General features: G+C 38.4%; 1 protein-coding gene across 1 annotated transcript; it reads right to left on the reverse strand.

Moving 5' to 3' along the window:
• Positions 1–545: 545 nt before the first annotated feature.
• On the reverse strand, positions 546–6,950 carry ASF1B (anti-silencing function 1B histone chaperone). The gene is made up of 4 exons (XM_051971688.1): positions 6,716–6,950; positions 2,627–2,742; positions 2,353–2,529; positions 546–1,824 (listed from the first exon to the last, which is right to left on the reverse strand). The coding sequence occupies exons 1-4, from the start codon at positions 6,948–6,950 to the stop codon at positions 1,618–1,620; spliced, it is 735 nt and encodes a 244-aa protein (XP_051827648.1). The 3' UTR covers positions 546–1,617.
• Positions 6,951–22,000: the final 15,050 nt, after the last annotated feature.

Below are 22,000 nucleotides of genomic sequence, written 5' to 3' on the forward strand. Positions count from 1 at the left end.
AAGGGGGATCTCGACTTTATTAGCAAATTTTTAAAACTTACATTGAGCTGAGCCCTGCTCACCTTGGCTTGTAAAATAAAAGTCCTGAACCCATTCCTGCTTGCTTCTGCCTTTTAGCCTTTCACAAAAAAAAAATCACAAGTACTAGCTTGTTTCTAAGATTAGTTAATAGCACCACCTGTGAACCTACTATAGAACTCTAGCACACACTCTCTGTTCAAAGCCCCAAAACTGTGTCAGTGTAAATTAACAAACCACACCCCCATCTTAAAGGCACTCTGCCTGGAAGCAGATTTAAATAGTTCTTGAATGAGGAGCTGTTATTTCTCAATTTAAAAAAAAAATACATAGACAACCCAAAACCAGTTTTAGTGCAGAAAACCAAATGAAGTTAGAGAGGAAAGAGGTCTTTTTTTAAAGGACTGAAAAGTAAATTCTTTATTTCTCTCCACAATATCCTCTCATCTCCAAAGTTTCAGCAAATTTTCTCAAAAGGATTAGTTGATGTTTTGAGGCTAAAGTAAGAAAAAGAAAAATCACTACAGTCCAGCCTAAGTGCTTTTTATTTCTCCAATTACCATAACTTTTAATTTAAAAAACCTTTAATATACAAATTACATATGCAACAATAGCCATAGGAACAATAGATTAGAGGGAAAGAACTGAGGGCTTAAGGGATGCTTCCATGTGCACAGTACCCTCTTTTCCTTTGTCTCCAAAACACAAGAACTTATCCTCCTGAAAAATCATATGGCCTCAGAAGAGGTTAAGTGCAACCTTTTGGCATTAACTCCTAGAGTTAAGGGATATGGGGATATGGTTTGCAGTTATTCCTGCCCAGAGAAAATCAGTTGATTAGTTCTTGATCATATCCTCTGATCCAGCCAAGAGCTGAATGAATGTCTGAGTCGAATTGCCACCAATAAAAAGGAAGAGGATGGCCTCGTCTTTAAATAGTCCTTCAAAACTTCATTCTTGGCACCTAAGGGAATGGGCCTTTCCAGAAGTTGGCAAGATGGAGGCAGGAATAAGAAATTCCAATTGGGGAAAGAGCGGCAATTGACATACAAAGAGACATTTATCAAAATTGCTGGAGCCCAAATCCCACCAAGATTATTAACAAGTACCCCCAGAAAGTCAGGGCAAATCATTGATTGAAGATAGTTGGGAAGGTGAAGAAACTAAGGAAATAACACAAAATGGGGGGGGGGGGGGAAGAGGGGGAATCTCCAGTTATAGGTTAGGAAATCTATAAGCAGAAAAAAAAAAAAAGAAAAACCCACCCACAAAATTAATATCTCTGCAGAGTTATAGTTCCCAAAAAGGCTAAGAGGAAAGGCAAAACTCACAATGAGTAAAAGAGCTAAAGTATCATCTGTTCTGCAAACCTGTAAGAAAACAGGTAAACAATCTCTCTGTGTTGAACTAATGGACATACCAATGACAGGTTTTCCTTCCCATAAGGACCAGTTTCACTGGCTTATAAGATACAGTTTAGAGCTCTAATCCAAGTCCTCCAGGCTTGCCCCTAAAACTTTCCAGAAGGCAGAACAAAAAAACCATTCATTTGGCAGAGATCCAGGTCCATCATACTGCCTTGGCCTTATTTTCTCCTAGTTAGATGCAGTCCATGGAGTTTTCAGGAATGATACTGGGAACACGGTCTGGAAGATCTAGACCTTTGGTAGGGGGACAACTCAGTGGTAGTCCCATATTTAAGACAGGGTCTTGGTTTTCAATGTCCTCCAATTTGTCTGTGGTACTGTCCCAGTTGATATGGAATCGAGTTACTCTGGGATTAGAAGCCAAGATGTTTCGCTGAAGCTAGGAGAGAAAAAGTGAGCCTCGTCAAAGACAGTAGAACAAAAACCTGCCTTTATTGCTATTTTCTACATGCCTCAACCCTCCCTTCCCTCGAAGGACAAATCCATGAACAATGAAATTGAAAATTATACAATGATAGGATCAGGCTGGTACTTTCCCTTTTTCTCCAAACTTTATCTTTATCTCATGTCAGCCCAATGCTAGCATACCATTTATTCAATGCTGGGAATCTAGAGAGGGCAACACATGTTCCTGACAATTCTGCACAACAAACTAAGATCCTACTGGATATTCCTTTCCTAAATCTGGTTGAAAAGCTAGGCATGTGATTACAACCTAAACAAGTTATGTGCTTTGACCAGAAACTTAAGCTACTTCCCAGAGAGGTTGAATATATGATCCTTAAAGCATCTTCCAGGATGGACATTAGAAGATTGTATGATTCCACTGGCCTGTTTTTTTTTTTTACCACAGATTGAACTGCTAGGACAAAGAAGTCAGTCTCTATGAGTTAAAAAACCAATTTACCTGAGAGAAGTCTGGTTTCAGAGGTGGGTTCTCCCGAAGTTCAGGGTTTGTATATTCATTATTGACATAGTAGCCAACTCTGATGAACTCTTGTCCATGGTAGGTACAGGTTATAAGGACCACAGTTACACCCACTGCATCACTTTCTGGGATTAGGGAGGCATTAGGGGCATCTGCCTGAGGGAACAAAACAAATTCTATGTTTCAGTATGCTTTGGGGGTAAAAAAGGGAAGTGTCCTCAGAACTTAGTGCTTCTAATCACTAATCTCTTACCTGAAAGACAAACATGTGTCGCCCTGCTGGGACTGGCCCTACCAGTACTGAGTCTAGTATCTGGTCAAACTCCTCACTCTCTGCTGAACCCACATAAATGATTTTCCATTCTAGGTCTGAAAAGGAAAAGAATGTCAAAAATGGCTCATGAAAATGGAAAGGCAGGGGGATGTCTTCCGACATCAATCATTATTCAGTGTCTACAATGTGCCAGCCATTGGAATACAAAGAAAAAAGTGAGAGTCCCTGACTTTCAGAAGTTTATTCTAGCAGTGAAAACGTATATTGAAAACATATACAAAATAATCTTGGAAGGAAAAGACACTAGGAATACCAAGAAAACTTATGCAAAAGGTGGCACCTGGATTTTCCAGAGGAAGAGGAGGAAGAGAGAGCAAAATGAGCATAGGAAGAGGGGAAGAACATGCAGATGTAGTGTCACATGTATGGGGCAAAATATAGGCCAAGGCTGGATAATAGTTTGAGCACACGTGTGTTAAAAATAAAATCTAGTGGAGCAGCTAGGTGGCAAAGTATAGAGAGTACCAGCCCTGAAGTCAGGAGGATCTAAGTTCAAATCTGGTCTCAAACATTTAATACTTCTTAGGTGTGTGTCCCTGGGCAAATCACTTAACCCCAATTTCCTCAGCAAATATAAATAAACAAAATAAAATAAAATTTAGCATTTATACATGGCTTTAAGAGCACTTTACAGACATTATCTCATTTGATTCTCACAACAATTCTAGGAGGCAGATACTATTATCCCATTTTTCTGCTAAGAAAACTGAGGCTGATGGATATTAAATAACTTGTTCAAGACTGGGAAATGTATATAAACTGCTTGCATTTTTGTTTTTCTTCCCGGGTTATTTATACCTTCTGAATTCAGTTCTCCCTGTGCAACAAGAAAACTGTTCAGTTCTGCACACATATATTGTATCTAGGATATACTGCAACCCATTCAACATGTAAAGGACTGCTTGCCATCTGGGGGAAGGGGTGGAGGGAGGGGAAAAATCGGAACAGAAGTGAATGCAAGGGATAATGCTGTAAAAAATTACCCTGGCATGCATTCTATCAATAAAAAGTTATTAAAAAAAAATAACTTGTTCAAGGTCACAGCTAGTAAACATCTGAGGCAGGACTCAAACTCAGGTCTTCCTAACTCCAGGTCCAACACTTTATTTGCTCTGCTGCCCAGTTGCCTCTTAAGATAGTATCTATATGAAGACAGGAAGGTGCAAGGTTGTGAAGAGCTTTAAATACCTAACAGAGGAGTTCACATTTGCTCCTAGGAATAGTAGGAATTATCAGGGATAGAAAATAAGAGATATACACAAACACTATAACAAGAATCTGGAGTAGAATTTATTAGGGAAAAAAAGTAGGACTAGTAATCATTGATCTCAGACAAATTCAAATGTAAAGGATTCAATCGAGAGAGAAATCTACACACATATACATATACACACCCTGTGCTTAACTGTAGCCTGCTTGGGGAAGGGGGTGAGGAGAGGAATGAAAAGGGGGAAAAAAAATAAAAGTAAAAAGTATACAGCAGAGAACAAAAGAATAACCTACAAGAAAGAAAAAAAAAAAGATAGATAATTAAGAATATATATTCTCTTCTATTATTACATATGCTTTTCTGAAATACATATTGTTACATATTGCAAATCCTCCCTGATGGTCTCCTGGCACATGACAGGGCTAGCACTGTTTCCATTCAGAAATCCAGCTGGCCCTGCAGGGGTATTTCAATGGTCCAGACAAGAGAGTAAGCAAGATTTGCAAGAGGATGGTAACCATTGAAGTGGAGACAGAAAATGAATGTAAGAGATGTTCAGATAGTAATTACAATATTTAACATACACTTCCAAACAATTTTTGAAGCTTGCCTTACACCAAAAATGCCATTTTCCTCCCCAAGTATGGAGATATATAGGGTAAATATTAGCAAGTGGCCTGGAATGTATTTAAATACCTCCCACAGTACGTTGAAAAATGAGCCAGATTTGGGATCAGGAGACATAGGATTAAAAACCTGGGCTTCCTTTTCATTATGTGTCAAACGAAGGGGGTGGGCAGAGGTGGACTGAGTCCTTTTTAACTCAAATCTATGATCCAAAGTTAAATGTCAGCTTTTTGAGCAACCCTGAGAAAAATCTCTTTTAGGTTCTCCTTTATAAGTTTCTGACTTTCAGGGAGCTTTAAAAAAAAGCTCATTTTATGAGGATGAATGAGATGACCAAGGCTGAATTAAGTAAAGTCCCATGTCATTGCTGAGATATGCAAATACCAAGAGCCTGGGGTCATTTAGGGCCAGGCCTGCTACATCACTGGGCAGCAGGGAAGGTAACACATCCTCTTTGGCACTGAGAGATAAGTGCCACAGAGTAAATCCTTCGACAACTGGGCTAGGAATACTGGCTCAGGCCTAATATAAGATTCTGCCAGAAAAGGGAGGGAGACAAGGCTACTCCAAGAATTTTAGAAAGTCTCCAAATCATTCAAATCTAGACAATAAGAATCATCATACCCACTTTATTAAAATCAAGCAGAATTTGAGGCCAATGTAGTCAAGAAGCAGCTTTACTCTTAAATCGAAGTTCTCTAATATATACTAATACTGTCTCATTTCACTCAACAAAACAAGTACATTCAAGAGAAATAAACCCACCACTGTTAAATAGGTCAGTTCTCCTGTGAATGACAGTGCCAACCAAAGGAATATTTTTGAGTTTCTCGTATATCCAGGGCAAAGTTGTAGCAATACAGAGAGATTTGGCAATTAAACCTGAAAATATTTTTAGATGCCTTCAAGTTAGATGCTTGGGGAAAATTTTCACTTTCTACTAACTCCACAGGCAAAGGAATAGGCTAATAAGAGTACTAAATGGAAGTCAAGAGTGTTCAGTCTATTCCTAGTTCATCAAGATTCACTGAGTAAGCCTGAATGTGTGGAGTACCTTTTCTCAAAAAAGAGAGCTGGGCTCTGTGTCTCAACCTTCTCATCTGGGAAATGGTCTTAGCTTTTATGTTCTTTAGTTGAAGGAGACGTCAAAGCACTTTTACTAGGGGATGCAAAATTACAACTTACCAAATGCTTATTTTAAATGATATCTATCTTCCTCAAACCACACAAGCCCTTCTTCTGAAAGTACATTTTTGCAGTGTGTATGTAATGTTTTTTCACAAACTCTTAAAACACTATATAAATGAAATATTTAAATATTATTGCTATTCTCGTATAATGGACTCCCAGTTCAAGGAACCCTCTGCTGCTTTAGTAGGAGCAATAGGAATGGCCCTTTAGGAACAAGCCATCTAAGAACAAGCCTCTGGATACAGGGCAGGGCAGAGGTTCAACTTAATTCAGGCAATTCTTGAAAAGGAGAGGGCAGGAAAGAAATGCTCCACAACGCACTAGGACAGTTAGAAACCACTATCTCATAGGGGGGTAGATGGGAGACAACAATCTGGAGGAAGCGATCTCAGGTTTCAGTAATAGATGGGAAAAGACAACAGAAATAAATGAAGGAGAGGGACAGGGATAAGCTATTGGAAATTGGAAAGGTCTACTGAAACAGTAACAGGCAGACACGGCAATCCGGCAGAACCTCAGAGCTGGTAGGGACCTCTGGACCCGAGGGCTCCCTTTTCTGGTGTGTCTTGTAAAGCTTGCAAAGAGCCTGGCATTCGTAATTTCTCAGAGAGGAGGGCGCTATCATCTGGAGAAATCCAAAGCTCAGAAGGGTTAAAAAGCCTCGCCTGGGGTCACCTAGGCTAAGAATCTGCCAACAAACATTGAACTAGGAGCCAACCACCCAGGCGAGGTAGTGGGGACTCAACTATCAAAGTGAGACACCCCTCTAACTTCACTGTATTAGACTAAAAGAATGAAGCTTTTCATTAAACTGAGAGTTGGTACTGGAAGGAAGCTTTAGGATCCCACGGGGGCGGGGAGAAAGTCCTATTTGTGGGAGTCGCTTAAAGGAGTCGTCTCCGTCAGGAACACGCGGGGGCTAGGATGGAGGGAGAATGGGAGATCCCGGGGTTGGGGGGGAGGGGAGGACCGGGGCTCACCGTCTGCCAAGGCCTCGCTGCACTCGAAGCTTATCTCGAACTGAAAGGGGCTGTGGAAAGGGCTCGGGTTCTCCAGCACCGATACGTTCAGAACCGAAACTTTGGCCATGGCCTCGCGGAGGCAGGAAAGAGGGATGCCCTCTAAGCAGCAGCTGCTGCCGCTACTGCTGCTACTGCTGCCGCTCTCCCTCTCGCGTATACTCCGCGCGGTTTCCACACCAGACTGAGGCAGCATTCCCCCTCCCCTCCCCCACTTCACCCGCCCCGCGCCCCCTTCAAATAGCCGGCTCCGCCTCTTGGCCAATCGGCTCCAACGCTTTCCTCGGCGCGAGCTTCTAGGAGCCAATACACAGTCGCCCGTCGAAGCGCGTTAAGTTCTTTCCCAGCCAATCGGCTTCGCTCCCTCGCCGGCACGCGCGCGCCAGATTCTGCGCGTTTCTGAGTGCGGAGCGAGGGTGGGGGTGGGGGGAGGTATTGAGACTATCATCATCCCTCATTTGGCTCCCTGACGGGACTGCTCTCTCTCCTTGATGCCAGCCAATCCTCAGCGCCTCCGCCTAAGCAATAGACTTGTGGCAAAGCAGAGAGTGAGCGCGGGGATCCCTGAGGCCAATAGGCGTTTGGGGGAGGGCCTCCTTTTTTTTTTCCTTCCGCCGGCGCTCCTTTTCCCTTCGGGGTACGAAGGGGCGGGGGAGAGGAAGCAGAGCGGCTAACTGCCGAGTGGGGGCGCGAGGCGCTAGCGGAACACTGCGGAACAGGCTCTTCTAGTTCCCGTAGTAATTGACAGAAAGGATGGAGGGGGTGGGGAGAGTGCCCGAAGGGGATTGGTCAAACCAGTCTTGAGGGGGCGGGAACAAGCGGAAAGTGAACCCGTAAAGTGCTGAAGCGGCGGTTACGTTCCAAAGCTGTCTTCAGTTGCGGCTAGCATCCTCCGCCCCTTGTGAGCATCGTAGGCCTTTGGGCGGAGAGACCAAATAATCCCAATTCTCTCCTCCGGAAACTCCCTTTGCCTGTGACCCACCGTGGTCTTTGCTCCACTTCCAGCCTACTCCGGACCTCAGCCGGAGTCGGTCCACGGAATCCCCCGAAGGCCGCGGTGTCTAGAGCTTCGAAGGCCTTAGAAGGTCGGTTGGTCCCACCCCTCGGAGGTGGGGAGGAAGGAAGAAGCTGAGGCCCAAAGAGTGTGACTGGCCCAAGTTCACTTAGGCCACGGGAAAAGGATCCTGGAGAACAGCCCAGATTTGGACTCCGCGTCCAGCATTTTGCCTCTTGGGTCCCACTGGAAGTCAATGGCCATAGGAGCAATTAGAACCAGCAGTGCCTTCGACTACATCCCATGGAAATATATTTTACTAAATTCAACAAGCATTTGGAACTCTAGGCCTATTGCCTATTAACATATTCAACGGAAGTCTTGTAGGTATCATATCTCCCAACTTCATAAATTCTGTTTCTTGTAGAGGACACTGTTTTCCCAGTCACTCAGGCAAGAAACCCTGGAGATTTCAAGGAATCTTACCTTCCAATCCAACCTTCCAATAGAGTCTGTCTCTATACCTAACTCTTCATATATCTCTCCCTCCCTCCATAGTTCAGAAGGTCGTTACCTCTTAACTGGATTACTCCCATAGCTTCCAAATGGGGTCTCTCCCTTCTCCAAATCATCTACCACATCGGTTCAAAAGTGATTTTTCTTCCTTCTTAATGACTTTACACAGATTGCCCCCTAAATTTGAAACTTTCCCCACATTTCTGCCTTTTGTATTCCTTAACTTTCTTTAATGTTTAACTTAAGTGCCATCTTTTGGAAGAGGTCTATCCTGACATGCCTTTCCTCCCTCCCCTGTATTACTTTGTATATATTTTGTATTTATCCGTGTATGAATTGTTTCTTTCCAAAAGGATAAGATCTTATTGAGAGCAGTGAATCTTTGTATCCTTAGTAAACTAATAGTTAAGCCTCTGTTTTTATATTACAAAATCTATTTCCATATTAATCATCTTTTTTTTTAAAGCAAGAATAATAAAAAAGAAAAATATACTTCATTTTGCACTCTTGAGTTCATCAGTTTTCTCTCTAGAGGTGAAAAGTTTTTTTTTTTTGTTTTTTTTTTTTGTTTGTTTGTTTTTTTTACCTAGTAATGATATTGCTGGGTCAAAAGGTTTGCACAATTTTATAACCCTTTGGACCTAATTCTTCTGATGGTTGTATCAGTTCAGTACTCCACGAACAGTTCATTATTGTATCTATTTTTCCTTCATCCCCCTTGAGCATTTATCACCTCTGATAGGTAGTACCTCAGTTGTTTTATCAATCTCTCCTTATTGGTTGCTTTTTTTTCTGTCTTGCATGTCTCTCTCATCCTTAGAAAACTCTCACTTAATCCTTCCATCTCTACTTTCAACCAATGAAAAGGCTGCCAACAATAGATAGCTCCATGTTCTCTCTTCTTAACCCCTTATTGTCTAGTTTCAAACCTCATCATTTTTCTGTCCAATTACCAGTGATCTTTTAATTGCCAAATTCAGTGACTTTTTTTATTTTCATCCTCAATTCTTCTTGACTTTTTTGTGGCCTTTGACACTACTGTTCACTCTCTCTTTCTTAATATTTTCTTCTGTCTAGATTTTCACTTTCTATTTATCAGACTACTCCTATATCGTCTTTGCCGAATCTAGATCACATCCTCTAACTGTATTCTCCACTTGGTAATCTTATCAATTACCATAGATTTAATTACCATCTCTATGCTGATGATTCTCAAATTTACCTATCCTGCCCTAACCTCTTTGCTTACCTCCAATCTTGCACCTCAGATGGCAAATATCTCAAAAGTGGATGTCTGATAAACATCTTAAACTCAACATGTCCAAAACAACTCATTTTCTTTCTCCTTTAATCTCCTTCACTACATTTCCTATTACTGTTGAGGGCACCATCAGTCCCCCAGGCTAACAGTCTAGGAGTCATCCTAGATTCCTCACTATCTTCCCCCCCCCCCCCCCCCCCCCCCCCCAGCCTTCACCCTTATTTCCAATCTGATGGCAAGGCTTGTCAATTTTGCCTTTATAACATCTCTTATATATCTTATTTTTTCTTGTGCAGGCCTTTTATCACCTGTTGCAAAAGCCTGATGGTGCCTCTGCCTGCCTTAATTCTTCATTCCAAATCAATCTTTATTCAGTCACCAAAGTTATTTTCCTAAAGGATTGGTCATGTCTCTATTCAATAAACTCCAGTGGCTCCATATTACTCTCTGGATCAAATACAGAATCCTCTGGCATTCAAAGCTCCTTATAACCTATCTCTTCCCTCCCACTTTTCCAGATTTCTTACATCTTATTCTCAACCATGTACCCTTTGTTCCAGTGACATTGATCTCTGGCTATTCCACAAACCACACTTCATTTCTTCCCTCTAGGCATTGTATCAGGCAGGCCTTCATGATCCTGGATGACATAGCCCCCTCCTTATTTCTGCCTATTGATTTCCTTGGCTTTTTTAAGTTTCTATTAAAATCTACCAAAAACCTTTTGTAACTTTTCTTATTCTTGTACCTTTCCTCTTTGAATCATTTCCTGTTTGTAAATTATAAATTATTTCCTGTGTATATAGCTTGTTTGTACATATTTATTTACATGTTGTCTCCCCATTAGATAGTAAGCTCCTTGGTTATCTTTCTTTGTATTGCCAGTGCTTAGCAAAATGCCTCACACATAGTAGATGTTTAATAAATGTTTATTTAGATTGATTGTCCTTCTAACCCTTGGGTGGTGGGTTGTATAAGTATTATCTCAGTTTTTCATATGAAGCACATGAAAAAAGAGGAAATGACTAGCCCATAGTGACATAGCTAGGAAGTATCAGAGCCATGAATAGAACCAATATTTTCTGATGCCAACAATCAGAGCTCTTTCCACTATACCTTATTACTTTCTTTTGCTGAATTTATTGAGTGTATGACTTTAGGCAGGTCCCTTGACTTTCTGGTCCCCATTTTCCCTATTCATAAAATGAGGGAGTTAGAGTAAGAGTGGGGTCCTTAATCCTTTTTGTGTTATGAATATTTTTGGAAAACTCGTTGTAGTACATGTAATGTCTTAAACCCTGCCCCCATGTGAAATTAAGCTAATTTTCCTCAGAAGGCATTGAGACTATTCTCACAATTTGGTGAGTTCAAAGAAATAAAGGTCTAATGCCTTTTGATGATGATAAGGTTCTAAAGAGATATTATATATATATATTATAATCTCATATTTGAATTCCTTGTCTTCTGGGTATAAAAAGCAGTAGATGGGGAGAAGCTCTAGATGTCATCTATGATGATTGACTGATGAATCATAATGGGCAACGAAGATAAGGGAGCTTTGCTCAGCTGGATAACTTGAGGTGTTCTCAATGTCCATTTTGGTTGAATATTCTTCTGCTATATCTAATGAATGATCTACTGTTAAATTACCTACAAGTATCTAATTTTGATCCAGTATCAAACAATTTATATTCCCAGAGGACTTTCTTGAGTCAGATCTATTGCAGAATTCAGAAGTGACCATATCTCAGAATAATGTTTGTAAATTTAATGTATCAGATTAGAATTATGTTGAAATATAGTTAACAAAACATTAAAAAACAAAACAAAGCCATACCCCGAATTGAGTTAGAAATTTGGGTTAGAAAGTTTCTTTTTCTTAATTTTTTAAGTTACATGTATTTTTTTTTAATTTGCCTTTTGGGGCAGCTAGGTGGCCCAGTGGATAGAGCACCAGCCCTGAAGTCAGGAGGATCTGAATTCAAATCTGTTCTCAGACACTTAACATTTCCTAGATGTGTGACGTAGGGCAAGTTACTTAACCCCAATTTTCTCAGTGGGAAAAAAAAAAATTCCTTTTTGCCTTTTCTCTGCTCCCTAGTCAACGACAACAATAAACAAAACCCCTGGTATAAACATGTATATAATCAAGCAAAACAAATCTTCACATTGGCCATGTCATTATTCACTCTTGAGTCCATCTGTCAGGTAAGTAGCACCACTGTGCCACCTAGCTGCCCCTCTCTTAAAATTTCTTAAAGAAAAATAACATTCTGTCACTTTTATACTATAACTTGTTCAGTCATTCCCCAGTTTATGATTTCCGCCTCAGATTATCATTTTTGTCACTCGAAAATGAGTCATAAATTTTATACATCTTTTAAGTTAATTTTATTTTAAGATTATTCTCTTAACCTACCCTTTGATCATTTTCTTCTCTTATCTAGCTCTCTGTTGAGTGAAATGTATTTCTGCATCCGATTCCCCACTCCTTCCCTCTTAAATATCTACTTGCCCACACTAATTACATAAAATAAATTCCCCTAATCTTCCTTTTCCTTTTACTCCTTCCTCTTTTTTTCCATTCTTTTCTCAAGATCATCATGATATAATAGAACATTTCCCAGGCCTTCTGCTAATTAGACTCTAATGCCTTTTGATGATGATAAGGTTCTAACGAGATATTTTATATATAATAATCTCATATTTGAATCCTTGGGTAGACTCTTCTGGTGGCTTATTCGTGTTTACTTTTCTTTATTTCTCTCTATTCCTGTGTTTGAACTTAAAGTTTTCTATACAGCTTTGGTCTTTTCATCAGGAATTCTTGAAAATTCTCTATTCCACTAAATTTTTTTTGTTCCCTGTAAGATTATACTCAGTTTTCCTGGTCAAGTTACTCTTAAAAAATAGCTTATTTGTCAAAATACATGCAAAGATAGTTTTTAACATTTATCCTTGCAAAACCCTCCCAATGCTACCATTTCCTCTCCTTTTCCTTTCTTCTCTCCCTTCTTTCCTTTCCCTCCACAGCAAGTGATCCAATATAGGTTAAATATATGCAATTCTTCTAAATATATTTCCACATTTATTATGCTGTACAAGAAAAATTGGATCAAAAGGGAGAAAAATGAGAAAGGGGGAAAAAAAGGAAGCAAACAACAAAAAAGGTGAAAGTACTATATTGTGTTTCACATTCAGTACCCATAGTCCTCTCTCTGGGTGTAGATGGCTCTCTCCATCACACATCTATTGGAATTTACCTGAATCACTTTATTGTTTAAAAGAGCCAGGTCCATCACAGTTGATTATCATATAATCTTGCTGTTGGTATATATAATGTTCTTTTGATTCTATTCATTTCACTTAACATCAGTTCATATAAGACTCTCCATGTCTTTCTGAAATTAGCCTGCTGATCATTTCTTATAGAACAATAATATTCCATTACCTTCACATACCATAACTTATTTAGCCATCCCCCAATTTAAGGGCTACTTAGTTTCTAGGTGCTAGGCAAGTTATTCTTTTTTTATTATTATAGCTTTTTATTTACATACAATATATATGCATGGGTAATTTTTCAGCATTGACCATTGCAGAATCTTCTGTTCCAACTTTTCCCCTCCTTCCCCCCACCCCCCTCCCTCAGATGGCAGGTAGACCAATACATGTTAAATATGTTAAAGTATATGTTAAATACAATATATGTATACATATCCATAGTCATTTTGCTTCACAAGAAGAATTGGACTTTGAAATAATGTAAAATTAACCTGAGAAGGAAATCAAAAATGCAAGTGGACAAAAACAAAAGGATTGGAAATGCTATGTTGTGGTTTACACTCATTTCCCAGAGTTCTTTTGCTGGGTGTAGCTGGTTCTGTTCATTATTGAACACATTGAACTGATTTGTTTCATCTCATTGTTGAAGAGAACCACGTCCATCAGAATTGATCATATAGTATTGTTGTTGAAGTATATAATAATTTCCTGCTCCTACTGATTTCACTCAGCCTCAATTCATGTAAGTCGCTCCTGGCCTTTCTGAAATCATCTTGCTGATCATTTCTTACAGAACAATAATATTCCATAACATTCATATACCACAATTTATTCAGCCATTCTGCAATTGATGGGCATTCAATCAATTTCCAGTTTCTAACCACTACAAAGGGGGCTGCCACAAACATTTTTGCACATTTACAGGTTCCTTTCCCTTCTTTAAGATCTCTTTGGGATATAAACTGGGCAAGTTATTCTTGACCATTAACTTAAATGTTTTCTGGAATATCATTTTCCATTCTCTCTGCCCCTTTATAGTAGTGGTTGCTAACTCATATGATTTTGATTGTGATTACTCAGTACTATAGTTCTTTCTGGCTGCTTGAAGTGTTTTTTCTTTGACCTGGAAGCTCTGGATTTTGGTTATAATGTTACTGGTAGTTTTCATTTGGAGGATTCTTTAGGAGGTGTCCAATAACTTAACTTTTTTTCTCCTTGATCTGTTTTCCAGTTCAGTGATTTTGTTACGAAATAACATATATATTTTTCTATGTTGTCAGTTGTTTGATTTTGTTATTTCATGGAGTCAATTGTTTCTATTTTGGCCTATTCTAATTTTCATGTGCTTAGGCACGATTTTGTACTTCTTATATCAAGCTGTTAGTTTTATCTTTGCAATTCTTGATTGTTGTTTTTCTTTTTCTTTTATGCTTCTGATTCTTTCATTTAATTAATAAAACATTTTAACTCTTAAAAAAATCCAACTCTTGCTTTATCTCTTCTAGGAATTCTAATCGAATCTATGTCCCCCAATGTGTTTTTCTTTGAGGCTCTGCTTTTAGTATCTTTAGCATTTGTGTCTTGGGTATCTCCATTAACATGACAGCTTTTTATGATAGGACTCTGCTGTTTGCTCATTCCTCCAGGCTACATTTTTATTAGATTTTATGTTAAGTTCCTTGATATTTTTAATCTTTTGTTCTTCCAGATGAACTTTATTATTTTTTCTAGTTCTATAAAGTAATTTTTTGGCATTTGGATCAGTATGACACTGAACAATAGACCAATTTAGGCAGGATTGTCATTTTTATTATATTAGCTCTGACTACCCATGAGCAATTGATATTTTTCCAATTGTTTAGATCTCACTTTATTTGTATGAGAAGTATGTTCATATAGTTGGGTTTGTCTTGGCAGGTAGACACCGAAATACTTTATTTTATCTACAGTTATTTTAAATGGAATTTCTCTATCTTTTGCTGATGGGCTTTGTCAGGAATATATAGACATGCCAATGATTTGTATGGGCTTTCTTTTATATCCTACAATTTTGCTAAAGCCATTGGTTTGAGTAGGTGTTTGGATGATTTTCTAGGATTCTCTTAAGTATATCATCATATCATTTGCAAAAAGTGATAGTTTTATTTCCTCTTTGCCTATTCTAATTCCTTTAATTTTTCTTTTCTTATTACTAAAGCCAACATTTCTAGTATAATGTTGAATAATAGTGGTGATGATTAGCATCCTTGTTTTACCTCTGATGTTACTGGTAATGCTTCCAGCTTCTCTCCATTACAAATAATGCTTGCTGCAGGTTTTAGCTAGATAAAGCTCATTATTTTAATGAAAGCTCCCTTTATCTTTATGCTCTGTAGATTAATAGGAATGGGTACTGTATTTTGTCAAAAGCTTTTTCTGTGTCAATATTAAGATTATCATGAGATTTCTGTTGGTTTTATTGTTGTTTATCATTGATTATGGTAATAGTTTTCTTGATTTTGAACCCACCCTCCATTCCTAGTGTAAATCCCTCTTGGTCATAGTGTATTATCCTGTTGATAAATTGCTATACTCTCTTTGCTAATATTTTATTTAAAATTTTTGCATCAAAAGTTTATCTAATTTTTAAAAAATAAAACCAATTCAGTTGTATTAGTTTGTTTTCTTATTTCAGTTTTACTAATCTCTCCTTTGAGTTTTAGAATTTCTAATTTGGTATTTTATTAGGGGATTTAAAATTTGTTCTTTTTCTAGCTTTTTAAAAAATCAATTCATTGATTTATTCTTTCTCTATTTTACTCATGTAGCTATTTAGAGATATAAAATTTCCCCTAAGAACTGCTTTGGCTATGTCCCATAGGTTTTGGCATATTGTCTCATTATTGTCATTCTCTTGAATGAAATTATAGATTGTTTCTGTGATTTTTGTTGTTTTCTCATTCCTCCAGGGCACTTTTTGACTTTAGATTTTATGCTAAGACTGGGTTTTTCATTCTTTTGGAGGGGAAGTCTGGACTGGTCCTATTACTACTCCTTTGAGGGGTGGGTAGTAAGTATTGTATTATTCTATCAGGGGCAGCTCAGGCTAGGATATTTCAAGACTTCAGTCCTCCCAAAGTAGTCTGGTTCAAAGCAAAATTTTATTGCTACCTCCCTGTTTGATCTCTGCAAGTTCTTGATCTAGTCTTGGGTCTGAGTAACAGTAGACTATCTCTGTAGTCTTAGCTACTACTGGCCCTAGGAAGTTCTGCTGGTTCATAGTGACCAAATTTTAAGTTCTCTTTGGTAGGGAATTCCTACCCTTTATTCCTCTGCAGATTTTAAACTGGGTGAGAAGCTGAAACTGAAATTCTGCTCTGCTTCTGGGATCCAGCCTCATACCTGCTACTTGCTTCTGAACTTGTTTATAGTTGACTAGATAGCCCTGGTCTTTCTTCTGCTCTCCATCTATGAATGCCACTCCTAAGCATAGGTCAGTCCAGCCAGGATCTGGGTAGTAGGTGACAGAATTGCCATTTAACTACTGTGCTTATCATGCAACCCTAGTATGGGTCTGGGAACCTCCTCTTGCCCTTGTGCACAGTCTCTCTCTGCGTTCAGGCATGGTGTTTTGCTCTTGGCCAGACACTGTCAGCAGTGATCACAGTATTGACCTAGGCTGGAAAATGACTCAGTTTTATTTTTTCTTGGATTTCTACATCTGGCAGAGTACATTTTCTAGATCTGTTTGGAGGAATTTGGAAGGGAGTTTGCTGTAGTGCTTCCTGCTATTCTGACATCTTGGCTTTGCTTCTGACTAAAGGCTTTCTTGAGGCCCTTTCTAGTTCTTCACAGGTACTGATTATTCAGTGGTGCACCAGGTCCAGAATATAGGCACTTTTCCTGATGGAGAAGGAAAATAAAGCTTTAGGAACAGGATTTGAAAAAGGTGAGAAATCTTAGTAGGGGGAGGGGGTGATTTGCTTAAGATCCAGACAGGAAATCGAAGCAATTGGATGGAGATTTATTCCTCAGGATCTCAGCTGAACCAAAAATCATAGAAGTTATGAGGAAGAAACTAGCCATATATAGTTACCTAGAGTTTCTGATAATTTGTAGGGAGAGGAGAGGAAGAACTTTTTTCATATACAGTTGAGAACTGTCCTAAAACCCTTAGGAAAAACCCTAGTCTAGGGACTTTTTAAGCCCATAGTTCAATCTAGTCCCATGGCTTTCTGAAAAGAATTTAGCCTTAGGCCTCCTTAGGAATTGTGGCTACAAATCTATTTCTTGGGGTACTAGTTAGAATCAGTCCAGGACACTTACCTTTGGGCCCGAACTTTCACATTTCATCATTTTCTAAAATTATCCTGATCACTAAACCCTGCAGTTGAATTACCCATGTCCTCCGACCTTTCTTAGTGTCTGAAATGGTTTCCTTCCCCAGGCTCAGAGAACTTCTATATCTTTGCTCTAATTATTTTTTCCCCATTATTGATTCATGGAATTTAAAGCTAGCAGAGACTTTAGAGATCATCTAATCAAACTCCATTTTATAGATGATTAAACTAAGGCCTAGAGAGGGGAAATGACTTGTGATTTGCCTTAAACTACATAGCTAATCCAAGATTCAAACCCAAATCCTCTGATTCTAAATCCTGTATCTTTCAGGTGTATTCCCTTTTTTTCATCTCCCTCATTTATATAGAAATGGGATGAAGGGGGTCTTACTGCTCTGGAGACTGTTTTTACATTAGGACAGGGTAGAAATGGAGCCTCTATCCTACTTAATTAAGCATTGCTCTGGGTCATCCATATGGACAATATTTTCTTTTTCTATCTTTGGTACCTGTTTTCAGTATATTTCCCTTCCCCCCTTTTTTCTTAACCTGATTGCTTGTTTACTGAGACATATTTGCAAAGGAAAAGGGAATATATAGAGTCAAGATCGATATGCCACGAGAAGATAAGTAGAAATTTATTTTAAAGAATCCATCTAAATCCTAAACTTCCTAAACGCTTCTATTTTTATAGAATTCCCCAGATCTAACTTGGTCCACTTGGGCCAAGAAAATAATGGAATATCTCTTCCTAGATACCACTTCTTACCCATTCCATTCCTTTTTTTATTACAGTTTTTTATTGACAAAACATATGCATGGGTAATTTTTCAACATTGACCCTTGCAAAACCTTGGAGTGAGGAATACTTTGTCCACCAGGAAAGACTGTAACCCATTCATTCTTTCCTATCCTGAGAGATAGATGCTTGGCCATATTGTCTTATAAAATCTCCCAATCCGAATATTCTAGAAATGTTCCTATAATCTCAAAAATCAGAATAATTCACTCTTGATCATATGTCATCTATTAGAATTCACACAAGATTTTTGGGCAGGAAAGTGACATTATCAGATTTGTTCAATGTAAAGATTGATTTGATTGTGAGCTGAAGAGAAAAGAGAAAACCTTGAGATAAGAAGACTGTTTAAACTCTATGGGCTAAATTTTTTGAATTTATTTTAAACTTACATACAGAAAGACAAAAAATATTTCCGTGTGCACAACACAACACAAAGAGTTTTCAATGTGAAACCATGAATCCATTTCAGTTTGCTTTTTTTTTTTTTTAACACCATGTAGTAAGCTACCTTGCTTTTCTATGCTTCCTTCTGAGTTTTCTTTTGTTCTCTATTCTATACTTTTTTTTCCTCCCTCCCTATCCTGCCCTAGAGAAGGCCACCATTAGACACAGAAATGTATATGTGTATGTGTATATACGTGTGTATTATGCATTTACCTTGTGTATACATGTATATACACCATACTGTACATATTTCTATTTATCAGTTCTTTCTCTGGAAGTAGATCACATCTTTCATAGGTCCTTTGTAGTTAATTTGAGTATAATATTCAAAATAGTTTAGTCATTCACAGTTGTATTTTGAACAATATTGTTGTTACTATACACAACATTCTCTTGGTTTTTCTCATTTTACTTTTCATTATTTCATGCAAATCTTATGTTTTTCTAAAATGAATCAATTCATTATTTCTCATAGCACAATTGTATTCATAATTATATACCACAGCTTATTTAGCCCCCCCACCCATGAATAGCATCTCCTTAATTTTCATCACAAAGAGAACTGCTATAAACATTTTAGAACATATAAATTCTTGTTCTTTCCCCCGGATTACTTTGGAAATAGACCTAATTGCGGTGTTGCTGAATCAAAGGGTATACATAATTTTGTAACTCTTTGGGCTTAATTCCACATTCCTTTCCACAGTGGATGGAATTAATCCATAGTTCCACCAACAGTGTATTAGTCCCAATTTTCCCACATTCCCTCCAATATTTATCATTTTTCAAATCTGTATGCTATTAACAATTATGAGGTAGTGAAAGCCTGAACCGTAGCCCTTTGCAGTGGGAGCAGAAAGAAGAGGAGAGAAAGCACAGAATAAGAGATTAAAGAGATAAAAATTCTAGCACTTGGTAACTGATTGCATCTGTGGAATAAAGGAGAAGGAAGAATAGAAGTTGACCAAAATGCCTCAATATAGCTCCAGCTGTTTAGGGCAGAGAGAGGATTCTTCCAAAGACACAAGATTTTGGAATTTTCTATCAAATGAGGATACCATGATACCTGAGACTAATTTTATTTGGAAGGTTCTATGTTTCAGGTCTTTTCTTTAGACTGAACCACATTCTTCCATCTCAGGATAGTCTACTAATCTCAGTATAACTCTTTGCCCCAAAAACAGTCATCCAAGAGGAAGAGGCTCAGATGTCATCCTTGGTTTTTTTATGCAGTGAATGAGGGGTAGTGACTTCTTATCAATTCTCACAAGTAACAGGATAATATTGGGCAGCAGTTGTCACAAATGATAAGAAAGGAAGCACTTCAGTAACTATCAGTCTATGCAAAATTGAAAATGGGCAAATGTGACTCGAAAACATAATTCTGGGCCTTAGGCATTGATACTTTTAGTCAGCTTCCTGAAGATTCCATTTATTTTTTGGAGTGATCCAAAGAAAGATCTTGTCTTTGACTTAGAGTTTTCATTTCCCCCCCACTATTTGCTAAACTTCTCATGGTATCTGAATACTTCCTCCTTTCCTCCACCTCAAGAATATGCTTCCTTCCTTAGTCCTTGATCCTGCTTGACTTTTTAAATTCAGAACTCTGTCACACCCAATCCCTAATTACCTTTTCTCAAAAATCCATAGCATTCTCAAGGTAGCAATCATTTATCTTTTACTGGAAGGAATAAGAATATGGTATTAGATTAAGTGACACTTAAACTGTTCCCTCTATCTAAACTGCCTTAGACCTACTTGGGCTAGTGATCCCTTGTGACTTTTGTCACCCTTCTTTCAAGCCCTAGAAAAGGATATCTTTGAATCTTAAAATATCAATGGGGAATTGGTATTAGTCCACCTGGCTTCTCTAGTGTGAGGTCATTAGTCCCTTTTACAATCCCAAGCTCACTCTTAATCAATTAGGAATCCTCTTGATTTTGTAGTGGACTTCTATTGTGTAACCTGTATGGTTCTTAAAGTTTGAAGTCTGAATAAGAATGTTCAAATACTGAAATGGATTGGTGATTTTATTTGGGCATTCCTTTCACTCATGCATATAGCAATTGATTTTTTTTGTCTGATAGTGTTATCTTTGTCCATGTTCCATAAATTTATCAAATGCACTGAAACTCCTTGATTTCTCCTGACATCATAAAGATCCCAGTGGATTGATCTCTATGCATGTGATTCTCAGATCTATACATGCAGTTTTAACCTCTTTTGACCTCCAGTCTCATGTCTCCAACTGACTTTTGGATAACTAGAACTTCATAAAGACACTTAAAACTCAACATGTTCAAAATTGCACTCATTCTCCCCCCCCCCCCCAACATCCTCCCCTCTTTAGAATTTTAGAGGGTATTACTTTGTTTTGTGATCCAGGCTTACATTCTAGATGTCATCCTTGATTCTTCATTCTCATTCACCCTCTTTTTTTTCCCCTATCATATACAATCTGTTGACAAATCCTATTGATTCTATTGCTGAAGATTTTTTCATATATATCCTGGTCTCTCCTTTGTCATAGTCACCATCTAGGTTCATCACCTCACACCTGAATTATTTCATTAGTCTTCTGGTTAGTGTCTCCATCTCAGATTTCTTCCCATTCTAATCCATTCTGCTCTCAGCTGCCAAAGTTAACTACATAAATAGCACAGGTCTGACCATGTCACTCTTCTGCCAGATAAATTCCAGTAGCTTCCTCTTTCCTCCAGGATCTTTCATAAAATCCTATTTAGCTCCTCCTACCTTTCCAATCACCTTATACTTTATACCCTTCCACACAGCCTATAAGCCAGCACTGCTGGCTTATCCATTGTTCCTGCTTGTTCCAGCTTCTCCATGCCTTTTCATTGGCTGTCCTCCATGCCTGAAATTGTTTTTTCTCCTTATAGCTACCAATTGGCTTCCTTCATCTCAGTTCAGTTCTACCATGTTGAAAAGGCCTTTTTCTGGCTCCCCTTAATTCAAGTGCCTTCTATCTGAGATTACACCTAATTTGTCTTGTATATATCTTGCATATGCATATTTTCATGTTCTTCCTCCTGCCCCTCCCATGCTAGAATATGATGCTCATTAAGAGCAGGAATTGACTTTTACCTTTGTTTGAATCCCCAGAACATAGCATAGTTGCCAGGCATGTAGTAAATGCTTAATAAATGTTTGTTAACTTGTTGATTCAGGTTTATCCTGATCATGTAATCAGCTCATTTCCCCACCATCATACATTTCACTGATGACATTTTTTACTCTTGTCCTATCATTTGTTAAATGTTGCAGATTCCTCATACCTACCATGTCCCTCTTCATTGCCTTCTTGTTGCAAGTGAATCACTTACAAATGTTTGGCAGCTGTTGTATTCCATTTCTGGAAGCCATATAACTTTGTAGAATATTGATATTAAAAAAGATGAGATTCATTTTTATGAGGAATTTGGGGGTCATGCCCCCATGCCATTGGATGATCTTGCCTATCCTTCTCCCTATACTCAATTCTCACTCCAGCATGTTCCATTTGTTCTGTCTCTCTCAGATAAACACACTGATGGGTATGTTCCATAGATTGTCTATTTGTGCAATAGTCATTTTTCATCCACTTAATCCTTCCTGTGTGAATAGC

This window comes from Antechinus flavipes, chromosome 1 (genome assembly GCF_016432865.1).
Source record: "Antechinus flavipes isolate AdamAnt ecotype Samford, QLD, Australia chromosome 1, AdamAnt_v2, whole genome shotgun sequence".
Classification (NCBI taxonomy): Eukaryota; Metazoa; Chordata; class Mammalia; order Dasyuromorphia; family Dasyuridae; genus Antechinus; species Antechinus flavipes.